The sequence below is a fragment of the Ictalurus punctatus genome, chromosome 10, assembly GCF_001660625.3.
Source record: "Ictalurus punctatus breed USDA103 chromosome 10, Coco_2.0, whole genome shotgun sequence".
NCBI lineage: Eukaryota > Metazoa > Chordata > Actinopteri > Siluriformes > Ictaluridae > Ictalurus > Ictalurus punctatus.
In genome coordinates, this window is record NC_030425.2 from 1,117,501 (window position 1) to 1,140,000 (window position 22,500).

At 45.4% G+C, this 22,500-nt stretch overlaps 1 protein-coding gene across 5 annotated transcripts in view; it reads left to right on the forward strand.

The window, feature by feature from the left end:
• Positions 1-3,188: 3,188 nt before the first annotated feature.
• lrp4 (low density lipoprotein receptor-related protein 4) overlaps positions 3,189-22,500 on the forward strand; it is a 57,246-nt gene continuing 37,934 nt past the window's right edge. For all 5 annotated transcript variants that reach the window (XM_053683113.1, XM_053683114.1, XM_053683116.1 and 2 more), the window contains exon 1: positions 3,189-3,464. In XM_053683113.1, the coding sequence (XP_053539088.1) occupies positions 3,410-3,464 (55 nt within the window). In that variant the 5' untranslated portion in view covers positions 3,189-3,409. The remainder of the gene's footprint in view (positions 3,465-22,500) is intronic.

Below are 22,500 nucleotides of genomic sequence, written 5' to 3' on the forward strand. Positions count from 1 at the left end.
ATTATCGTTTAAACTAGCTCGCTTTGCACAGTTTTACGTTCACACTGAAGTACGCTATTATTACCTGGACGATGCAGTGGAACTGCTCTGACCTTCTGCGTGGAACGACACACAGATTTTGCACTCGGTCGCCGCAGCCCGCTCAAAATAGCATGAGGGATGGCTTGAAATTTTCAAACTGTCCCATATTCCATACGAGAATGTTGCTTCACCACAACAATACATCGGCAATCAAAAGGCTTATGGTTTTAAAACCATACTGCGATGTTTTCGTCTGCTGCAAAACCTTAGAGCGTTTGATGAAGGATTTACTCCACGGACATCTCGGTGCCAGACGAATTAAAGGAAAACTCTGACGCGCTCTTCTTGCACGCTTCTGAATGAAGATAAAAAGTGGTTGGTTAATAAAAACTCTGTTCTATAATACTTCCCCTTCTTTACTAAAGACTGTATCCTGTACATTTTCACAAATATGTTTGTTATTTTTTAATACCATTGTGTTTTTGTATTTCCGCGTCGATTTTCTGTTCTAAATCTGTATCTCACTGGAGCACGCTCAATTACCAGCTGTATCCTGTTCTCATTTCTATTTAAAACCCGAAGGAGATTAAAGAGACCCACACACTAATTTGTTTGTTGATGTGGATGTTCCAAGGCCAAGATAAAGACGAAGACGAAGACGAAGAGAATGACTTAAATATCTATTGTAATAGATACTTGGAGCTCTTCTAACTCTGTAGGTGGCATTATTTCCTCTGATCACTGAAAAGATTAATAACAGCTCAGGGCAAAGGCCTTAATGACCAAAAAAACCCTTGTATTTTTTATCTTAGGTGCATCTCATTTAGCGATTCCAATCCGTATGAAGACATTTTCAGGGGCTGCGTTCAAATACTGTTGAAATTTTAACACACCCTTGTCAACTCTATATTATCCACTGGTTGATTCCTGTCACCGCCGCCCATTACTTGATCGGTTTGAGTGATTGTTTTTGTTAGGTAATGTTAGAGGAGGGCTCAAGCTCACGTCAAGACACTGCACTCTTACACCATTAACATTTCAAACCGGTGGGCTTATAATCAGGAGCAATATAATACGATATACAGTCGAGGCCATACGCCTCACAGAATCTGCAAAATGATCTTTAATCTAATAATATCAATTTACAAATAATAACACTCGGATTCAATCTTGCCTAGTTTTATGCCTGTTCGCAGATTTCGAAAAAAAAAAGAAAAAGAAACAAAAAACAACAACCAAAAAAACAAACAGCATGGTGGAGTAAAGTAGAGATAATGCATCATAAAACATTACACATGAAATCATAAAGCCATAGACTACAGATCAAATATGATAGTTAAAAAACATTGAAAGCAATAACGTGAAACAAAGGACACAGGAGCAAACGCTGATCTGTGCCAGTGAATAGTACATTACGGTATTTAAATTGCACAGGTAAATCTTTTTGATGCGTAATATTTCTAACTTTAATTGCTCGTACATTTAGCTCAGATAACAAACGAGTGCTGGCTCGGTGCCAGGTTTCCACTTTCATCTGGCCCGCGCACCGCCGGGGAGCGATGGCGATGAACTCATCCGAATCTGGCTTCCAGAGCCGAGGCAAAACTCGGCCTTAATGAGACTGTATCTCAATCGTGATACCTAGCAGAACTTACAGTCCAAAAGCGTAACGTTGCAGTAGTTTTTCGTTTTGCTTTAATGTCATGGAATTTTGGCGCCATATCAGTAGCTGGAGCAATAATGAACGCTTCTAAACACATCCATAGAGGTGTATTTGCTGGCATAGTTTGGGTCCACTTGTCCCTTACTGCACAACATTTACCAAATCTCAATCTGTTAGACTACCACCATTGTCAAAACACCAATAGATGGAAGATCACTTGGAAGAATGCCGTTCATCCGTCCAGTACAGTTCCAGAGGCGTGCTCCAAGGTGCACCGAATCTGTTCTGGTGGCTCGTAGTGGCTTGACTACGACGCTCGGCTTTTCTAGTCGTTTTTTTGTTTTCGTTTGCCCTCATTGTATCTACTAGACTTCATAATGCTCCTCAGAAACTCATGCCAAGTGTTTGCTACCGTGACGTCACAACTCAAAAACTTGGTGTGTTCCTCAACCTCACAATCCCCAACTTGCTTTCATTCCAAACGCACCACGTATAGGTTTATATAGATCACGGATGTCAAGGCTATAGTAGTTTCTAATCCTTAGGGTATTCTTTTTTTTACTATAATTTTTATATCATTTTACATTTGACATGTTTTGATTAAAAATTTGTTGGGGTTTTTTGGGGCTATTTCTGGGCTTTGCTAGCAAGTAACTATGACCTATAAACACCCAACTCTGCTTTCAGTGCAAGTTGTGAGTGTTAAGGAATACGTGTGAGCGAAGACATGTACACAGTTGTAAAACAAAATAAAAAATAGACAAATAGGGCACAATGTCCTTATAAGTCGATAAGATGGTTGGGATTTTAACTGCAGAATCCGCATTGAACCTCCACTGGAAGAAGCCGAGAAGTTTCCAGAGATTTACAGACTGTTGCTGTTAACTAATACACGCAAAAGAAAACATTATGAGGCAATTCACCACAGGTACAATTTGTCCATTGACATTTTTATCAATTTAAAGGGTGGGGGAATAAATAATAAACACACTTCTGAAACTTTCAGTGTGTTACTTGGAGACAGTGCTACTGAACCTCAGTGTTATTATTCAGCCTTGCGTTGGGAAAAGGGCTGAGTGCTTGAGGATATAGTTTATTTTTCATTTTTATATGACAATTTTGACTGAAACTCTTACCTGCAGCCTCTGACATACCATTTAACGCTAAAATGTGTTTTAACTGGTATTCATAATAACGTGGATGTTAGTTTTCTACGCCATGGAAGATACCATAGTTACTATAGGTGCGTACTATTACGATCTATTATTTGTCTGTGTGTTTAATACTGAAATATTTCTTAGTACGCGTTTGCTTATGACTGCGTTTCGTTTTAGCTTTATTTTACTACCGTGTCCTAAACTGCGTGACTCTGCGCTTTAGTAAAGACGACATTTTAATCTTTAAAAAAGGAGAAAAAGAAAAGAAGAATCCCCCGCTGTCTTTGAGGAAGTTGGTACGGTCCGGCGCTCGCGCTGCAGCTGCTGCACTTTTCGCCCCCCTCTGCTGTTTCTGATCAGTTCAGCTCAACTCCACAGCGGAGTCCATTACTGACACTCCGGCGGGGACGGGGACCCAAAACACCGGGCTTCGAAATGACTTCTGGGGCTGGTTTATTTCCTGTTTAGAGGATTTACACGTTTGTTTCCCGTATATGTTTGTAGCATAACTTTGTAGGCTTAAACTCGCGGGGGGAACCGGTGTGAGATTGGTGGAGCGGTCCTCACCATGAAGCTTCCACTCCTGCCTTGCCTGCTCCTAACTTTGTGGCTGTGCACTCAGTGTAAGTCTTTCTTCCTTTACTTCTTAATGATGTTTCTTCCTCCTCTTCTTCTTCTTCTCATTATGTTTACCACAATTCTGTAGATAAGTGGCATAAGTGTTGATTGTGAACGAGTCCATGTTGTACAGGTATGATGCAGTTGTACCAAACATAGGGATCTCTCTCTCCATCCATCCATCCATCCATCCATTCATACATTCATCCACCCATCCAGATGTTCAGGTGATGGAGTCACTCATCAGCCAGTTTTCTGGTAATTTCATACCAGTCTGTCAGGCACTGTTGCACTCTGGGACCACTGCATGGCTCTGGCTTTTCCTGGAGACTGTTTGAAGCTATATGAAGTTATGAACACTTCAATAATAATTTAGTAAAGAAATCTCAGCTAATGTAAGGGCCAGCACTCACGCCAACGTACAACTAACAAAACCCAGCATTCTGGGAACTAACGTCAGAGTTACTAATAATAAGTATTAAGTGAAATTGAAAACAACAGCAACGTTTAAAACGGAGAAATGGAACGTTCGGCATCTCGACTATGTAATGTCCAAGATTCTCCACTATGTCTAGGTCTGTATTTAAATCTAAGCGAGTGTCCCAACTGTTTTGGTGCATTTTCCTCATGCCTGGTCTCTTCTATTGAAGCGGTGTGTTCAGACGGTCCGATCTAAATCGGATCGTGGAGTCCGTGCCAGCTCGAGCGGTCTCCTTCGCCCTCCTTTCTGAGTGTATGGGAATCTTAACCCAGAGTCTGATCTGAGCTCGTCCTTGCGTTCCGAATGGAAGCTGTTCAGCTTGGTATCTCCGCTACGTTTCAGACCAAAAGCCACAGAAATGTGCCCGAGCGGTCCTGTTAGGATTATAATTACATCGCTGCACTTTATCCCGGACCTCGCGCCTCTCGTTAATTCCACACGTTGGACTTTTCCTGCTTTTGTGGCATCTTCAGCACCTACCGCAAAACCTGCTCGGGTTAATCGGAGGACCAGTCAGAGATCGACTGGCTTCATTTAAATAAATCAATCGATAGATAGATGGAAAATGCTAAGCTTTGTCTGAGGAGACGGTTAAAGAGTTGGGCACGTCGGCCGCCCCGAAGCGCAGCCCTGAAGAAGCGTGTTATTAGGTTTGGCCTCGGTGCTTGTGGCATCGTCTTCAGCACAGAATGGACCAACTTTGGGTTTTTCATCTTCACATCAGTTATTAACATGACAATTGGTCTTTTTTTTTTTCTTCCTTCTTTTCATTGGCTGTTTTTATGCTTCAGAGTGTGAGAGTGTGTGAGTGAGTGTGAGAGTGTGTGAGTGAGTGTGAGTGAGTGTGTCAGCTGTTTTCAAGTCAGCTTACTTTGGCTTATCTTGCAGAAGTACGATGGCCATGATACCCAGAGCCCAGTCTCTCGGGGTGTGTGAGGGAGTCTGGGAACAAAGACTGCGTTGTACAAATGAGTCGTTTAGCGGTTTTAAAGTTTTAGCATTGTCCAGATTGTTTGAATCATCATCATCACACACCACACGGCCATGGTAAGCCTCAGTCTTCACTTCCTTGCGTGGTTTCTCCCAGCCTTCCACTCTCACGTGCGTTGATCGCGTAAATGAAGCAGGGAGGATCGCGTCAGCAGCTTATCGGTTCGACGCAGGAAAACCTGACGTCTCGGCCACTCGACGCAGCTCTGCCCGTTCTCGATTAATGAAATGCTGCAGGTTTGTGGAACACGCTCTCATTTCAGCGTTCGCGAATGTCCATCTCACTTCCGTAGATGTCCGAGGTGTTTGTGCGTGTCACTGAGGGGTTTTCTATCCGTGTACGTATGTGACCAGATGTACAGTGTGTGTTGTGCTTCCTTTGGTGTGTAGATCTTCCCAAGCTGTTTGTGATGCTGTAATATCCAATCTTGAAGCGCGTTTGATATTCCATTAGTGTGTGTGTGTGTGTGTGTGTGTGTGTGTGCGCTTGTAAAGCTGGTTTGGCAGCTAATCATTACCGAATGACTCTTTCGAAGAAAAGCGCCAGCTCCTGATCTGTTAATCCAAGATGGCCGACTTTTCAGCTTTACCAGATCTTCAGGAAGTTTTAGTTTCGACTTGTATACCCTAGAGCTACAAGATATCTCGGACGGCTCAAGTATTTTTTTTTTTAATTAGTTATTATGATGGGGGCGGGCGAACACACTAATGATTTTCCATTGAATATTCATAGGAATTCTGTCTGTCTGATTAAAGTCCTAACATCTTAATACCACAGACAAGCTTTTGTAGAAAGCACAAGCAAAAAGAATCACTAAAAATCCTCCATCCTGCTGAGTTTTCTCGATCGCCCCTGCCAGCAGGCAGTTCCTGACCACCACGTTACACTATCGTACTGTCCTTAAACCGGAAATGGTGGAAGTCCTCCTTTTCATGTTTTCTGTTGAGGATGATTTAGATTTGAAATGGTAAATCGCACGCAAGGAAATATCAATATTTCAATATGGCGCTTGCCTGTCGGTCACACGCCGGCGAGGTATTGCCCAAATGTACGTGTCAAACAAAACCGTGGCAGCAGCGGAGCCAAAGTGTTGCACCGTCAATATATCGGTCTTGTGGTAACGTTTTATTCACGAACTTTTCTTTTTTTAAATGGAAAAAAAATAAAATAAATAAATGAAACCACTTGCATGGATACAATTAGTAGTACATTACCACAGTGTTGTGGAAGTCTTTGATCATGTTTGACAAGCGTATGTTTGTTTAACCCAGAAGGACACTGGAGTGCGTATGTCTTACCCATGATGCTCCGAGGCGTTTAGACTAACTGATGCCTAAGCGCACTGAGGTTGGTGCATTAGCATTCATTAGCCGACGAATCCTGTTGCTTGGACGCTCTATAATGAGCGTAAGGCATTTATATTTACTGCTCTCGTTGTTTTCAATTGACTCTCGTCCCTCTTGCTCTATCAAAGGCTTGCTTTGGCCTTGGCCTGGAAATCGGTCTCTCTCTCATCCACGTCAAGTCCCACATTCCACCTCTCCCACACACACACACACACACACACACACACACACATTCATACACTAAACCAACCATGAGGCCCCAGCAACAAGCTCCATTAAGAAAACAATACAAGGGTCCAATAGGCCCTTCAAATCCAGGGCTTGTTTTTTTTTTTTTTTTTTTTTTAAAGCCTCCAGTCTCTAATGAAGTTGGAAAACTCGAGTACCCTGTTTGTGCTGCCTCCTTTGAAGGGTGCCAGTGGGTACAAAGTGTCAAAACAAGTCCAGCCTTTTGCTCTGGCCGTACCATATGTGCACAAATAATTCCTTTTGACCTTTCTCGCTCTCTCGTCCGTTTCCTAGCCCATTCGAAGCTAAAAGATTGGACGAAATGGTGCTAATTAGACCCACTTACTTCCAGAGCAGTGTTTATGTACTTGACAAACGACGCTGTTTGTCCTGGGTTGCGGTGCGAACAGTCCTGCCTACTGTATGTCCCATTTAGTTTTGCTTGGACATTATTTACACTTTAAGTGCGGTTATTTTTAAGGGTGGAAACTTGCACCAGCTAATGTGTTTACATGCAGACAAATAATATGATCGTTACCTAACTTGGGCAGTAGTCATGGAGACAGCATCCTAAAATACTCTGAATTTGAATGGGAAACGCTAATAGACATTTGGGTTTTCGGACAACCCTTGGTTATTTAGTGAGAGTACGGCATAACGCTGACAAAAATGACTTTAAATCGCTCACGCCGTTCTAGGATATTTATAGCCTGGTTTGTGGCCCTGCACACTCTGTAGAGAACCCTGGATCCCCTTATTTGCTGGGATTTCTAGATCATATGTAATGTGTGTGTCGCTCAGTCCCTAGTAAACACTCTTCACTATACGTCCCTGATATTGTTCAGTCCGGCTCCTGCTGTCCCTGGTTTCCGTTAATGACTCTCCAAGCTCTTGGAAAGCTCCTTGACTCCTTGCTTTTGTTTCGGACCGGAGTGTGTCTAACGCGAATGCCCCGAGGGACGCTGTATCACTTGACTTGTCCACAATCAATCTGACGACACAAGGAGGACGCTGTAAATCCTGCTGGCGTCCTCCTCTTCTGCTTCCGAACACAAACACACAGAAAAGGCGTGCATATCTTTGTTAGTCCAGGGTCGAGTGTGTGTGTTTGTGGATAATGGCCTGTTTGAAAGGAGGACGCTTTTTGTAGGCATTTCGAGAACCGAGGCAGCCTTCATCCCTTTTATTAGAGAGCGCTCGCATGCTCGAGCATGCCCTCGCTCTGAATTCCCTTCCAAAATAACAATAAAAATGGATTAGCGCTTCTTACTTGTGGCGAGATTGTGATTGAGCGAACATGGTGAACTTAGTGCATTAAAACCAAGCTCTGTTTTTGATGTGTGTGTGTGTTTGAGCGTCTAACAGATTCTGAGTGTTCGATGATTCAATTCAGTTTTACAAATTCAATCGACAAATTAACAGAACTTTAACAGATAGTTGGACTCAGTTAGACTCGACACATTCAGCCCTGTTGAACCTGCACATCACTTAAAGAGACCTTTCCCAGCAGTGTGGAGTGAACGAAAAGGTCTCAACAGGCAGCTCACTATAGCACCAGCGAAAGGAATTCCCAGAAAGATGAGAGAGAAAGTTCTTGAACTACGTCAGAAATGGCTAGAAAGCCACTTCTAAGGCTCTGGGACTCCAGCGAACCACAGCGAGCGTTATTATCTCCAAATAGAGAAAGCTTGGAGCAGTGGTGAATCATCCCAGAACTGGCCAGTCATTCAAAATTCCTGCAGAACGCATCAACAGAACCCAGATGAACATGTGAGGGACTGCAGACCTCACTCCCCTCAAATGCAAGTTGAAAGAGGAACATAGACTCGTCTCAGATCTGCCAAAAATGCACCTCGATGACCCCTAAGGCTTTCGGGATGATGTCGAACGTGGAACTTTTTTGGAAGGCGCGGGTCCCGCTACACTCGGTGTGAAGCTAACATTCCATAACCCTGAAACGTGGGGGTGGTGGTAGTGTGGTGGTGTGGGGATGCTTTGCTGCTTCAATTAATGGAACCAGGAGTTCTCCTCTCTACGAGGAAATCCTGTAGTTGAACGTCCGGTCATCCGATCTGAAGCTCAAGCGCAGTTGGGTTACGCAGCAACACGATTAGAGCAAGCCCGCCTCTGAATGGATATTCGCAAGAACAAAAACTGAACAAATCAATCAATGCATTGATGAAAAAGTACTTACTAATTCACGCTAGAGGAGTAACCTGAGCAGAACGTAGTGACGGTTATTGATTTATAGTCAATAATCACAATATCATTCCCTTTGTTCCTTTTGGGAGGAGTCAGTCTTCACACCTGTGCAGTGGTCATGCTTTGAAGCACCTCGACGTCTTGTTAAATGTCATGGTATGTTGTATAACCGACTACCAGAATAAGCTCGGCGGGTATGAGAGGTTGATCGATAGTGGGTGTTTTGAGATTTGGTGTGTGTGTGTGTGTGGGAAGGAAGGAGGCAGTAAGCCTGGCTTTTGTGTGTTTTATCACTTCCTCCCTCGCGCTCTCACACCTCCATTGGAGTGATGATGTAGTTAAGTGGCGCCGCTGTGGGTTGAGGAGCGTGCGCGTGTGATTTCAGTAATAAGCTGAATTGCATGCCAGCTGCCTGCTTCCTCATTAGGCCAAGTCTGGCTCCTGGGATTTGGGGTCATGGGGTGGCCAGCACCCACAAATATAACAAAGACTTGCGCATGCATGAGCCAGTCTGTCTGTGGCATTAAATTAGAAAGAGCGCACATGCGACTGGGGGGGAGCCAGTCGTGTAGTTTCAGCTTCCTTTGTTCCTTACACTCCACTTTCATTTTTTTTTTTTTTTTTTTTTTGAACAGTTTGTTAATGCGGAATACAAGAGAGAATCCCTGTGATTGGAATTAAAATACCTAGCAAGCTTTCTAGTTTTATAGATTATACCGTCTTTCAACTTAAGTAGGAAGCTTGGAAAGGAGCCTTCCTCAAATCCATCCATCCATCCATCCAGACTCTTCCAGTTATCCGGGCCTGGGTCGCGGGGGCAGTAATCTAAGCAGAGATGCCCAGACCGCCCTGTCCCTAGCCTTCTCCACCAGCTCCTCCACTGGGATACCCGGGCACTCCCAGGACATATGAGAGATATAATCCAGTCCTTGGTCTGCCCTGGGGTCTTCTCCCCGTTGAAACCCCGCCCCCAGGGAGGTGTCCAGGAGGCATCCTAGCCAGATGCTCGAACCACCTCATATTTGGCTCCTTTTGATGCAGACGAGCATGGACTCTAATCTGATCTCCCCGTGAATCCAGTTGCTCAAGTGAGAGATCATGATCTCGGGTGACCACCCGGAGTCACACGAGTTTGTACAGCATCACACGTACACGGTCGTTTGCATAGAGGCCAAAAGAACTCGCGTTCTCCTGCTTCTAGAGCCGGGAGTAGTTCTTCTTCTCTCGCGCCTGTTGCCTAACCTAGTCTGTATGCTGGTTGATCTAAAGCTAACACTTGCATGTATTGTACAGGGTAACTCGTTTAAAGGTCAGAGGTGCCTTGTTTGTTTATCGTTGATGCTGTGAGAAGCCATGCTGATTGGACGTCATTTGCTGAACTCGGGAGTTGAAGCCGTCTCGAAGTCCCGAGTTGAGAAGCTGTTGTGGGGAAAATAACGTGGTACAACATCTAGTCGAATACAACCTTAGAGCACTAAGTAGCTAGCTTAAGACAAACTATTTATGCAGTACACGAGTGCACCTTTGATGCTGGCAGTGTAACGTATAAGTGAAGTATAGTATTTGTTATACGTATACGCCCTATCCCCGGTTAACCCGCGGCCTCGCCGGCTGGCGTGTGCAGTTTAAACGTGTCGGGCGATTTTGATTGTTGGTTTGAAAGCGAGCTGGGGGGGGGTTTGGGCTGGAACGCTATGAATGTGTCCTCACACACTTGCGTACTCGCGCGCACGCGCACGCACACACACACACACACACACACACACATATATACATACACACGTCACAAAACCCACAAGCACCGCCGTGACAGCTGCCAGGTTCTTCAGAGTCGAGATGTTTTTCATCCCTCTCTGTATGACTTTCTTGCTCAGATCTTCACTTTTGTGTGTGTGCGTGTGTGTGTGTATGTATGTGTGTGTGTGTATGTATGTGTGTGTGTGTGTGTGTGTGTAACAGGTGCTTGGCTTGGTTCCGTCTCTGGCGCCTGTGGTCAGATATTTCCCCTTGGCCTGATTCCACATGCCCTCCCATTCCATAACTCTCACTGACATTGACTTTTACCTTCTGTAAACTCATCGCACACACGCGTGGCCCGAGCTCGTTTCTCTCACCGCGCCTTTTCATCTGGAAACATTATTATTATTATTATTATTATTATTATTATTATTATCCGTCCTACGTCATGCACAAGCCTATTTTAAAATAATAATAATGTCAGGTACAAACAAAAAGAAGTCGCTCAACACAGCAGTGACTGTGTGGTGCTAATACTGAACGATTGATCATCCGAGTCAGTTCTAGACATTTCCATGCTCTGGGCCACACCTCCTGTCTGACGGAGATACGTACGTGTGTGTGTGTGTGTGTGTGTGTGTGTGTGTGTGTGTGTGTGTGTGTGCTATCAATCTGTACGTGAATGTAATCCCAGCTTCAAGGTGACTGCTATGACTTTGCTTGTTCTTTTCCTAGCTGCGCACCCTGCAATTGCTTTTCAATTGTACAAATGTTTACTTTTTGGGCTAGTAATGAACGCCTGCTGTTCTGGGACAGGCACAAGCGTACACACACACACACACACACACACACGATACCGTGTGCTCATGGTTCACCGTGTACACGACATTCCTGACAACAGGAGCTCGGCGCTTTGACACGGCAAATGCTGCACAGCAGAGAATGATTGGGAGAATGATCGGGATGTGTGGTGTTAAAGCGCATCGCCGGCTCACGGCCACGTCCTGAATCGCCCCTCAGCCTGTCACCGCCTGTTGCCTACACTGTTTTATCTATTCATAGAAGCAGCACTGCTTCCCACTAGAAAGCGATCCTCAGAAACACAACAGGGCATCTATTCAGGGACATGACATTTCTGCATCACGTATAACGGTGTTATAACACTGCTGAACGTAATACATGCGAACAAAACTGTTGGCCTGAAATGTGTGACGAGGACTGAAGCTTGCTGAAGCTTTCTTCACGCGAATTATTCATTATAATTATTCATAAGGACGGGAAATCGCGAAACGTCTTCTTTTGTTGTTCTTTTTCGTCCTACTATTAGTCTTATTAACATCCCAGGGGCTTGTACTGCTGTAGCCAAGGGACAGGAAGCAGATAAAGGCCTCGTGTCCTCCATCACATGGCTTCGGAGAGAAGAGCTAAAGATCAAACAAACCCTTTGGCTTCTGCACACTGAATTCTTTCAGAGTCCCGTGGGCTTGACGTCGCTTGCATGCAAGATTGAAAAAACATCTCAGCGTGATAACAAAAGCCGGCTATCTCTGGCCAGCCTCCAGTCGGAGCTCGAAATCTCACGGCCTGTCGCTGATCCAACACCCGGCTCGGGGGTTTTAAACGTTTACACGTTTACCTTGAGTCGTTTGGTAAGAGGTTCTCATCCAAACAGAATGAGCAGATGAGGGTTTCTGGAAGTGCTGGATTTAAGTCTTTTCAGTCGTAAGGTTTTGCTCCATCTGGTTCGTAATAATTTTGCTGTTGGTTATAAAAATCGAGCAGGATCTTCTCACGGTTTCTGTCCTTTTTGTTTGTGAGATCAGATCAGGTCAGGTTTCAGGGCATCGATGCCTGAAAGATGTTCTCCTTCTGAGTATTAATAAGCTCGAGCAAATCAAACTAGTAACCTACTGTCTACATTAATATCTCTGGATCTTTCTGAAGTGAATGTCGGTGTAGTCTGGGGTTTGTTTTTCTCACTGCAAACCCATAAGCTGACTGCTTCCTATTGTTGGACCATTCTTTTCTCCTTCCTGTGCAGCAGTCTTGTGCCTATTTGTGCATCACACCAGTACCTTGTTAACGTTTTATCAGCATGGTGTCCAGACCCAGGGGGATGAGGAGTAGGACACGGCTGATATAGAGACATGAATGTTATCTGCTGCAACTTTCTGCTGGGAGATGACAGAGAGAGAGAGAGAGAGAGAGAGAGAGAGAGAGAGAATGAATTTGGAGTATGGTTTGGATGTTGGCCAAAAGTTGTCCCTGTGTGCAATGCAGAGCCACCATAACCTTCACTCGATTGGAGCAGGAGTACGGGACGGGTCAGTAGTCCTTGACCCGAGGCTGGACACTGAAGGCCTGGCCAACGCAATGTTTGTGTGTTTCTCTGATCTCGTGAAAGGTTAACACGTTCACGACCGACAGCAGGCTATCACAGACGGATTGGGCCTCTCAGTCTGGCTAATTTAAAGGGACTTACCCTTTTGCAACACTCCCATCAGTCGTTATTTTTGAGAATAACCACGTCTCAGTACGTTCTTCTGAATGATCATGTTTGCTCGCACCAGTTTAAGAGTCATATTGTTCTCTCGTCTGAATTGGCCTCCACTACGAGGTTGAGCGAGTGACCTCTGAAAATCCCCCTGTGATCTTGGTACACAGTTGTTTCCATTGTGCTTGTCTAATGATCAGATCCCTCTCTCGCTGTCTCTCTCTCTCTCTCTCTCTCTCTCTCTCTCTCTCTCTGCTCCTTTAAAGGCTTTATAGAGTTAGAAAACGGGTGCACAAAACAGGAAATAACTTCCAGGTCAGTGAATGTGAGGTGAAGGGTCACTTCTGGGTCAATCAGACCATAAATAGTTTGACCCTTTTGAAGTCTTTTGATGGTCAGTTTGTTTGTAGACCCTCCCTCTCCTCTTGAGGAGGAGTGTAGTGAAGAGTGGTTTTTAAAGTACGTACAGTTTTGCGGTATCTATTTTTGGATGTTGTTTTTGTTGAAAACTTTCTCCTAAAGGAAATCTTGAAATCTGTTTGTCCCCAGTATAGAAGGATGGTGGTGTTTCATCAGAGAGGGGCAGAAGAAAGGGGCTTCCCGGGGTTGAATTTCTACACGTTCCTCTGTGTGGTTGGACAGCTGGTTGGAGAGACAGGCTCAGCTCAAGCTGCTTTGACTACATTGTCTGTGTTCTGGCTCTCCTGGGGAACTGTCAGAACCCTGGCCAGCCCTATTTTCCCCCTGTTCTCGAACAGCCCGTAGGGGACTGCCCTTAAAGGACGTCCTAGCACCGGACCACTGTTGGAACATTGCGTCCCTGGGGGGCTCCAGGGGCGCTCCCTCTTTTGTTCCCCCGTAAATAAGATCAGAGTTTTATTCCCTCTACCCGTGTGTACAAAGACGGACGAAATCCTCCTCAGGGGAGGAATGGGGCTTGGCAGGACTATCGATCATTGCCCCAGCCTGACACCAGAAGTTGTTTTACACTTTTCTCAAAGGCAGCAGATTGAAGGCGGGCTTTGTAGTGACCCTAATGACTCCTGAAAGAGAGAAAGGTTCCGTGGCCTTGGAGTCTCTGGAGAATGGATATTAAAGGACAAAAACACAGTTGGCCAATCTCTGATTAACTGTAGCAGCTAATTCCATTGATGATCCATTACAAATCATGTCCTTTTGATACATTATTCAGACAGGGTTTAGGTCCACTAGAGCTGCACCACGTGTCTCATGCTTGGGGTGTTTCGTGCACAGGGACATCGTCATGCCGGAACAGGTTTGGAAATCTTCGTCCCAGTGAAGAGAAACTGAAATGTTACAGCATCCAGAGACATTCTATACAGTTTTGCTCTTGATGACAGTTTGGGGAAGAACCACACGTGGATGTGATGGTCAGGTGTCTACAAGCGTATACTACTTTATCCATATATCTTATTATTTCACTCCTGGAAAAGACCGAGGGGGTGACTACTGAGTCACCTTTCTAATACCTTCGACAAACACAACAGAACCAGCGTACATAAACCGTTATAAATCCCTCCGCTGCCAGACAGACAACACAAGCTCCGACACCGCCGGACCCCTGGCCAACAATCCTGACCTTTACAAAGACTCGGCTGTTTCGGTGGGTTGATATTGGAAAGCCTCCGTAATTATGAACACGTTTAATTGAGAGTTGTTTTTTTTTTTTTTTTTTTGTAGGGATGTGTCCAACTGTTTCACGCATGCACACACACACACTCACTGTTTGAGGCATACAGACAAACTTTTCATTCATGAAAGTGTGGATTTCAAATCCGTGCGAGATTTATTCATGTTGGCAAGTTTCTTGGTTGGTTTAGTTTGAAATGTTTTCCTGTTCTTTATCTGCAGTGTAGTCGGTGTAGTCCTGCACAGCAACAGCACTGAGTGACCGAGACGATCTGCCAGGCAACATTTCTGCTATTTTTAACTTGATAATGCTGCGGTTTGGGGTCGGACAGTATGGTGAACCCGGTCACTGGCCTAAAGAACATTCTTGTGAATGTTTTTCAGAACGCGACGGCGTCTTCCTCCCGAGTTTTGATTGGTCGACACGTGATTTCAGGAAACGTTAATTAAGGCCGGGTTTCAGTTATTTTGCTACCTGTTTTGTTTAAGATATGAAGAGCTTTGGGTTTATACTCGGAGGAAATCAGAATTTAGCTCCAACAATCCCAATTTGAGGTCCTCACTGACTTGTTCAGTGGAGGTTCCCTGCTGGACTGTTCAATTCAGTTTTATTTGTATAGCGCTTTTTACAATAGACATTGTCTCAAAGCAGCTTTACAGAAATATCAACATGGTATACAGATATTAAAGGTGTGAATTTATCCCAACTGAGCAAGACACTGAGTGGCGACGGTGGAGAGGAAAAACTCCCTAAGATGTTTTAAGAGGAAGAAACCTTGAGAGGAACCCGACTCAGAAGGAACCCGTCCTCATCTGGGTGACAACAGATAGTGTGAAAAAGTTCATTATGGATTTATATGAAGTCTGTATGGCGTTAGGAGCAGCCGTAGTCCCAGCAGTCTGGAATTAGAGAAGATTTGAGCTCCATCCAGAGGCAGAAAGGATCTGGATCTCTAGTATCTCCATAAATTCGTGTGTGGCTCGGCAGAAGGAGAGAGGGAGAGAAAAGATTATTAGGACTGGGAATTAGTACAACAGAAAGTCTAGTCAGGGTAGGCTTGAGTAAACAAATACGTTTTAAGCTTAGACTTAAACACTGAGACTGTGTCTGAGTCCCGAACACTAATAGGAAGACTGTTCCATAACTGTGGGGCTCTATAAGAGAAAGCTCTTCCCCCTGCTGTAGCCTTCACTATTCCAGGTACCATCAGATAGCCTGCATCTTTTGATCTAAGTAGGCGTGGAGGATCATATAAAACCAAAAGGTCGCTTAGATATTGTGGTGCGAGACCGTTTAGTGCTTTATAGGTTAATAAAAGCGTTTTATAATCAGTGTGAGATTTCACTGGGAGCCGATGCAGTGTGGATAAGATCGGGGTGGTGTGGGCGTATCTTCTGGACTACCGGCTAGTCCCTGGCTAGTCCCTGATTCCCAGTCAGGGAAGCGACCCCAGCCACTGGGGGTTTGCATGAGCCAGTGTACTCTGTGCTGGTCTCAAGCCCGGAAATGGGGAGGGTTGCGTCAGTAAGGGCATCCGGCGTAAAATATGTGGACGCGGTGGACACGTGCTGTGGTGATTCACACTGACTGTGTTGATATGGTTTCAGAAAATGAGGTGACTTTTTTTATTTATTATTTATTTATTTATTTATTTATTTTCTGAACTGCCTCACATTTATCTCCTCAAAGTGCCTTTGCAACACCCTGGAGGTTTTGGAAGCCTGTTGAGAAGGACGCATCAACCCGGCTTACCTTGAAGTCATCGGAAGAACGCTCAAAATATCCCACATGTTCTCAGTAAAACTGGTCCCCGCTACTCCTCTGCGGTCTAGACATATTGTTGGAGAAGCGTTTAAGGATTTCTAGTGTGTCTCAGTTCAAGATTCAAGCTCTGCTTGAACAGTTCACAAGCTACAACTTCTAGGCCAGATGTCGTTAACACTACCTGCATGCATGAGAGTGACGATGTGGGTGTTACTCAGCTTTGTGGGGAAGATGATCCTCTCTGTAAAACTGTCTCCTTGATTAGAGGGAGGCACTGTGGAGGTTATCTTCTGGGGATTAGTGGAAGGAGATTTGAGAAAGAAAGCCATACTTCTCCGCATAAAGCGTGATTATCTGTCATTTTACAGCTTCCCAACCCCCCATCTCCCACCTCCTTTAGTGCCATCAGTCACCCATTATCCGAGGCACGCGTGTTTTTGTGTGTAATATGTGGTGTGTTTGTGAATTGGGGAGAAGAAGAAGGCTTTATTTGTCACATGTACATTATAGCACAATGAAATTCATCCCAGCGTGTTCGGGTCAGAGCGCAGGGTCAGCCGTGACACGGCGGCTTAAGGGCCGCGATCAAGCTCCACTGTTGGGCAGTTTGGCGGTGCTGGGGCTTGAACCGCCGACCTTCTGATCAGTAACTCAGCCACCACTGCCCTATCTGTGAGTTATTGGTAACACACACTCAGCCAGTTGGAATAAGGAAGGTGCACACTGCCTCCTCTGTGTGTGTTTGCTTTTTCACAGAAAATTGTAAACAGATAAAATGTTGATCAAGTTAAACCACCTTAGCCTAAGCAGTAAATGGTTTTATTGCCGTATTTATATTGATCAGACATTCAGTTTGTCAGGAGCGAAAGCACATTGGGCTCCAGTGGACACCCAGACTGGATAGAGTGAAGACGGAGAAGAGCAAGTGACGCTTTTCCAATCTTCACCCGTCCACCGTAGCCTCAGATTCCTGTTCTCGGCTGGCCGGTGTGCAATCCAACCTTGTCTTCTGCTGCTTTAGCCCATCCTCAAGGTTGTGTGTTCTGAGCTGCATTTCTGCCCACCACGGTTATGAAGAGTTCCTGTCAGCTCGAACTAGTCTGGGCGTTCTCTCCGACTTCACTCAGCACCAAGATGTCTCCGCTTGCTGGATGTTTTTTTTGTTGTGTTTGTTTTTCACACTGTTCTGTGTAAACTCTCTGAAAATCCCACAAGATCAGCAGTTTCTGAAATATTTAAACCAACCTGTCTGGCTGCATCAACCATGCCACATCTCTGAGATCATGGTCTTTCCCCCAGTCTGATGTCTGGTGTGGCCTGTATCTGCATGATTTTATGCTTTGCCCTAATGCCACACGATTGGCTCCACGATTGGTGATGTGTGTGTGTGTGTGTGTGTGTGTGTGTGTGTGTGTGTGTGTGTATAAATAACATGGCATTTTTGCTGTTGGTATTGTAATCCTTACAGTAGCCCCACCAGACAGTGTAGTATCATTTTGAGAGGACTCAGTAAATGCTAGGATTTGACAGTAATGAAACCTTATCTGTTGCCCTTGTCAGACCTTTGCGAGGTATCGTGTGACGGATCTTAGAAAGAGTCAGGCCCATGGGGTAAATCCTCCTGATTACACACAAGCCTGTAAACCGGGGCCAACGCTCCACCTGTTCACATTCCTGAGCCTTCAAACAGAGGGGTTTTCCCAAGGCTTTGATTCAGGACGAGGCCTGCAGTGGCACGGAAAATGGTGGAATGTTACGAGTTTTAATAAAAAACAATGGAATCCCAGCGATCACTACGGGATTAAAATTGAAAATAAAGAACAAACGCGTGTGATCTTTACTTCCTTTGTTTCACTCGAAATGCTTTTATTTAATCAACAATGGGTTTTCAAGTCCAAGCATGTTTAAGTCTTGTTTAAAGTCTCGACAGTGGAGGATCTGAAGACACAACGTTTGACTAAACTTGGTCTTAGTCACGTTTGAGACACCGTCTACGTTTTGTTCAGAGTCTCGGACGCATTCAAGCGGTCCGTCTCTGACTGTGTCAATGTTTTGGCATGAGATGCTGGCGTTTCCTACCTCCACCATCCCATCAGTCCATCTCTTTCTGTTCTGCGCTTCCTTTCGTCCCTTTTAAATAAGGAGAATGTTCCAATACTTTTTCAGCACATTTCACTGCACTACTTTCTAGCTGCGCTTCTTTTGTTGGGCTCCCAGCACCCCTGCCAGGCATTGTGGGAGAAGGCCTCCTCAGTGGGGGCTTGTGGGAAAGGCCTCGGGCTCACTCATCAAGGCTGACAAAATCAATGGAGTGGCGCACAAATAGGGACCCCAGGAATCCGACCGGCTTCAGGGCAGAAAAGGAGAATAAAGTGTGCTCTCCGGGCCAGAACTTAGTGCGATCAGTCCATTAATCTGCACAGGATTTCAGGTTCGTTTCAGACGACAGCATTTAGCACCAACGGCATACAGAAGTAAAGAAAGCCCTCACGCTAGCAGTAATAGGTCAGGGTCTAAGAGTACGATGAAGCTCAATCCCAGTCAGAGAGAGGTTAGTACAGCGACGAGGAAAGGCTTTGTAATCGTTCCTTCTGCTCTTCAGCAGCTCGTCTAAGCGATTATTAAATCGATAGATAAAGACCATTTAATAAACCTGTAGTGAAGAGGTTAAATGACCCGCGCCTGTAGGTACAGTGTGCAAGGCACTATTTCTGGCCTGGTGACCGGTTTTCTGAAATATTACGGTTTTGTTTCAAGGATTTACATTTCCTTTGTTCCACTTTTTTGGAAAATTGGCATGCGGTTCATACTGGAGGGAATGGAAACGTAACTCCTGCTAGTAGTGTGTACAAACGCTGACGTGAGCCAACTCCGTCTCAAGTTCATCATCAGGAGAACAGAATGGGGGGGGGGGGTGGATACGATGGTAATTAAAGACCCTTGAGCAAAGGGGCCCTCTTGCTGTTAGATGGATTTCATCCCCCCTCTTTAAACTCCGCCCTGTAATCCCTGCTGGAACAAGCAAATTAGGCCTTTGAGGCTGTAAGAGGAGAAGGCCATAGGGAGAGAATGGAGGGGGCAAGCTATTCTAGCTGTAGTGTGCTAATAACGGCCTAATTAATCACATCCAAACACTTACGTAGGAGACGCAGCGTATACACACATACAGTACAATAGCGCCATTGGCATACAGCAGAACCTCCTTCCTCCTTCCCTCCTTCCCTCCCTCTCTCGCTCCGTCCCTTCATCGCTCCGTGTGGTGGTGTGAGTTTGTTTGAAGAGCGCTCTCAGTGCGATGGCCTGTGGGAGGATGAGGCTCGTGTTCTGGCGAACGGAGACCTGTTCGAATCAGACTTTTTTTTAAGGATCACTCTAAAATCAGCTTGTGCAGCTAACGCTGTTCTACCTGCAGAGCCGCCCTTCCAAACATGTATGTGTCATCCATCAGATGTGTTCGTTTCGCACCATTGTTCCTTGTCCTCAGTTTATCCTCATACCTGTTCATCTTTGTCAGACGTCCTCTTTCTCGACGGCTGATCTCTATCGAAGATCCCTTTTATTCTTAGACCCTGACTGATTCAACATCCAGAAACTGGGGAAAAAATTTATATATATATATATCTTGAGTTAAAGATGTTGCCATTGGAATATCTCAGAAGGAACATATTGGGAGAAATCATAAGCTCGTTGGCTCTATAAAAAAAGAAAATCATCATCAGTGCTGTCCTCCATTGTGTTTTTGCTCGCTTGCCACCGAGCCACAAGTCCCGTACGTCGCACGCCGCTTCCCTGAAGTTAAAGTTGAAGAGAAATTGTGTGTTAATCTTTGTGGCGATTGAGTCTGGAGCACTTCTAATTTCGCTCTCTGTTGGCCGTGACATTTTCAGCTGCAAATCCTTCTCGCTTTCAGCTCTCCAGTTTGTTTCAAGCTTCTTTCCAAGTAAATAAATAAATAAATAAATAGAATTCTGCCCTGTAAACACAAGACTGTCGTGTTCACTGTTGCCAAGTGCGTAAGTAAATGAATTCCGGCAACGCTCTCTGACTTTGTAGAAGTTTCGTTGCTCTGCAGGTGGCTCTGTCGACGTCGTCGACGGTTCACAGAAGGATCGGGGTGGCTGTGGGAAACGAGAACAAGTTGAAGAACCGTGTAAAACGTTTAGGAGAAGCCTCCGGGAGATCCTGAGACGCATCGGAGCCAGTCTGAGACTTTTACGGAAGGAGTCTCCAGTGTCAGCCTTCCCTTGATTGGCTAGTGTCCTTCTGATTGACGGGGAGCGTGAGAGAGGATCCCACCCCTGCGTTTTCATTCAGCTGTAACGTCCCCCAGTGCCAGCACACTTAAGCACATTTGTCCAGTGTTTTTATCCGGGCTGAAAGAAGTCAAGTAGGGTCGAGTCACAGGGAGGATTCAGTGCATGTTCTGAAGGAAGACAATAACTGTAGAGTCTGCCCTAGCAGGAGGTTACGTCTGTAGCCACAGAAAACATTTTCCCTTCCTGACAGGTGAAATACGGTGGGAACTCTGGTGAGGGATTTTCCTTAAACGCTTGATCTTTTATTTTTTCGCTTTTGTCCGAGTGTAGAGATGCACAATAAACGCCCAGCAGGAAGTGGGCCGTCACAATGAACATCAGCTCTGCTGTTTGTCACACAGTTTTTACGCTTGGCTGAGGTGGAAGAGTCGGTCCATCAGTAACAAAGAGAGCGTGATGGAGGTTTCTGGAATAAATGATGCTTGAGCGCTAACGTCTGAAGGCAGAACGGATTTTCTCGATTTAATTAGCGAAAGAAATATCTTGCATCACCATGACGACCGAACGAACATCCATCAAATCTATCCATTACGCCGTCGCGTTCGCGCCGCTTTCTTCTTCTTCACACAGGCATAAGAACCAGCCGTGCACTTTGGATATTGTCCGTTCTCTCCAATCACATTTACGTCATCTTTGGGGGTTTCAGCATGAGCGCCTCTGATGAAAACACCAGATCGATTAGCATTCTCTAACCCAGACTCCCCCGTCCGTCATCCTCTTAGTTTATTACCTTGTAACATCAAGAAAAAACAGCCTCCCAGCCGGTTGCTCTCGGCAGCCGCGTGACGGACGGAGAGCTCTCGCGGTTATTTTTAGACACGTGCAGGTGAAATGTCGTGCGGCGTGCAAGCCGTATCTGGTTGCGTAGTGCGCATGGAACATCGGGTTGCAAATGAAAGGAGAAGTGTAGTGTCCACTCAGCATCGAGTGGAGTCCTCCGCTGTTTGGGGCTCGGTGCGATTCCACCCCGAGACCGGTCTGCTGCTGATACGGCGCTGTATTCTGAGGCTAAGAGGTTTCTGAGCACTTTTTTTTTTTTTTGTGCAAGAAAATTTCCAAATCTCTATTATTGGGTGTATCGCGCTTCGTTTCGCCCAATGGAATGGAAAATGACTGCTCGAATGGTCTGCTATAAACGGTCCAGACTTCACTTCTTTGCTCTGTAATTATCCGGGCCTTACCTCACCACAACCTCGGGCAGCGCCGACCCAGCACGCATTGCGTAGGGAGGTTTGGATATTGTTGGGTTTGTAGAGCACAGAAAGACTCCTATACTTTTTTTGAGAAGATTTGTGCAGTGGAGGTGGGGGGTGTGGGGTGGGGGGTCACCTCGGGGTCCTGAGAACCTCCACAAACGTGTGTTCTGTTTCATAACCCTGCCCGCCAATTTCCTTTATTTTGCTCGGGTTATTTGTGTTGCTTTAGGTGGATGTGGAAGTGGCGATGGAGGGAGATGGACCGACTGGGGGTCAGTAAACGGAAAGAGCGAGAGCAAGAGAGTAAGTGAGGGGTGAATTGTTTAGGGGTAGGCACATGGCAGGCACTATTGTTCATCTCTTGCTTTCACACGGCGATCGAGGGATTCCTGCTGGGTTTCTCCCATAAAGGCCTGGTAAATAAGTCGCAACTTCGGCTTTGGTGCCAGTGAAGAAGAGAATGAAGAGGTTTTTTTCCCTCCTCTGTTCAGGAAGGAAGCAGCCGCATATCTCCAGAGAAACAGCCCCAAAACTCAATTCTCTCCCATCGAGGGGGGTTTCTCCAGCTTGCCGAGTGAAAGCTGTCCGGAAATCCTGTTTGTCCGCTCGCTCCGACGGCCTTCAGACTGCTGCCG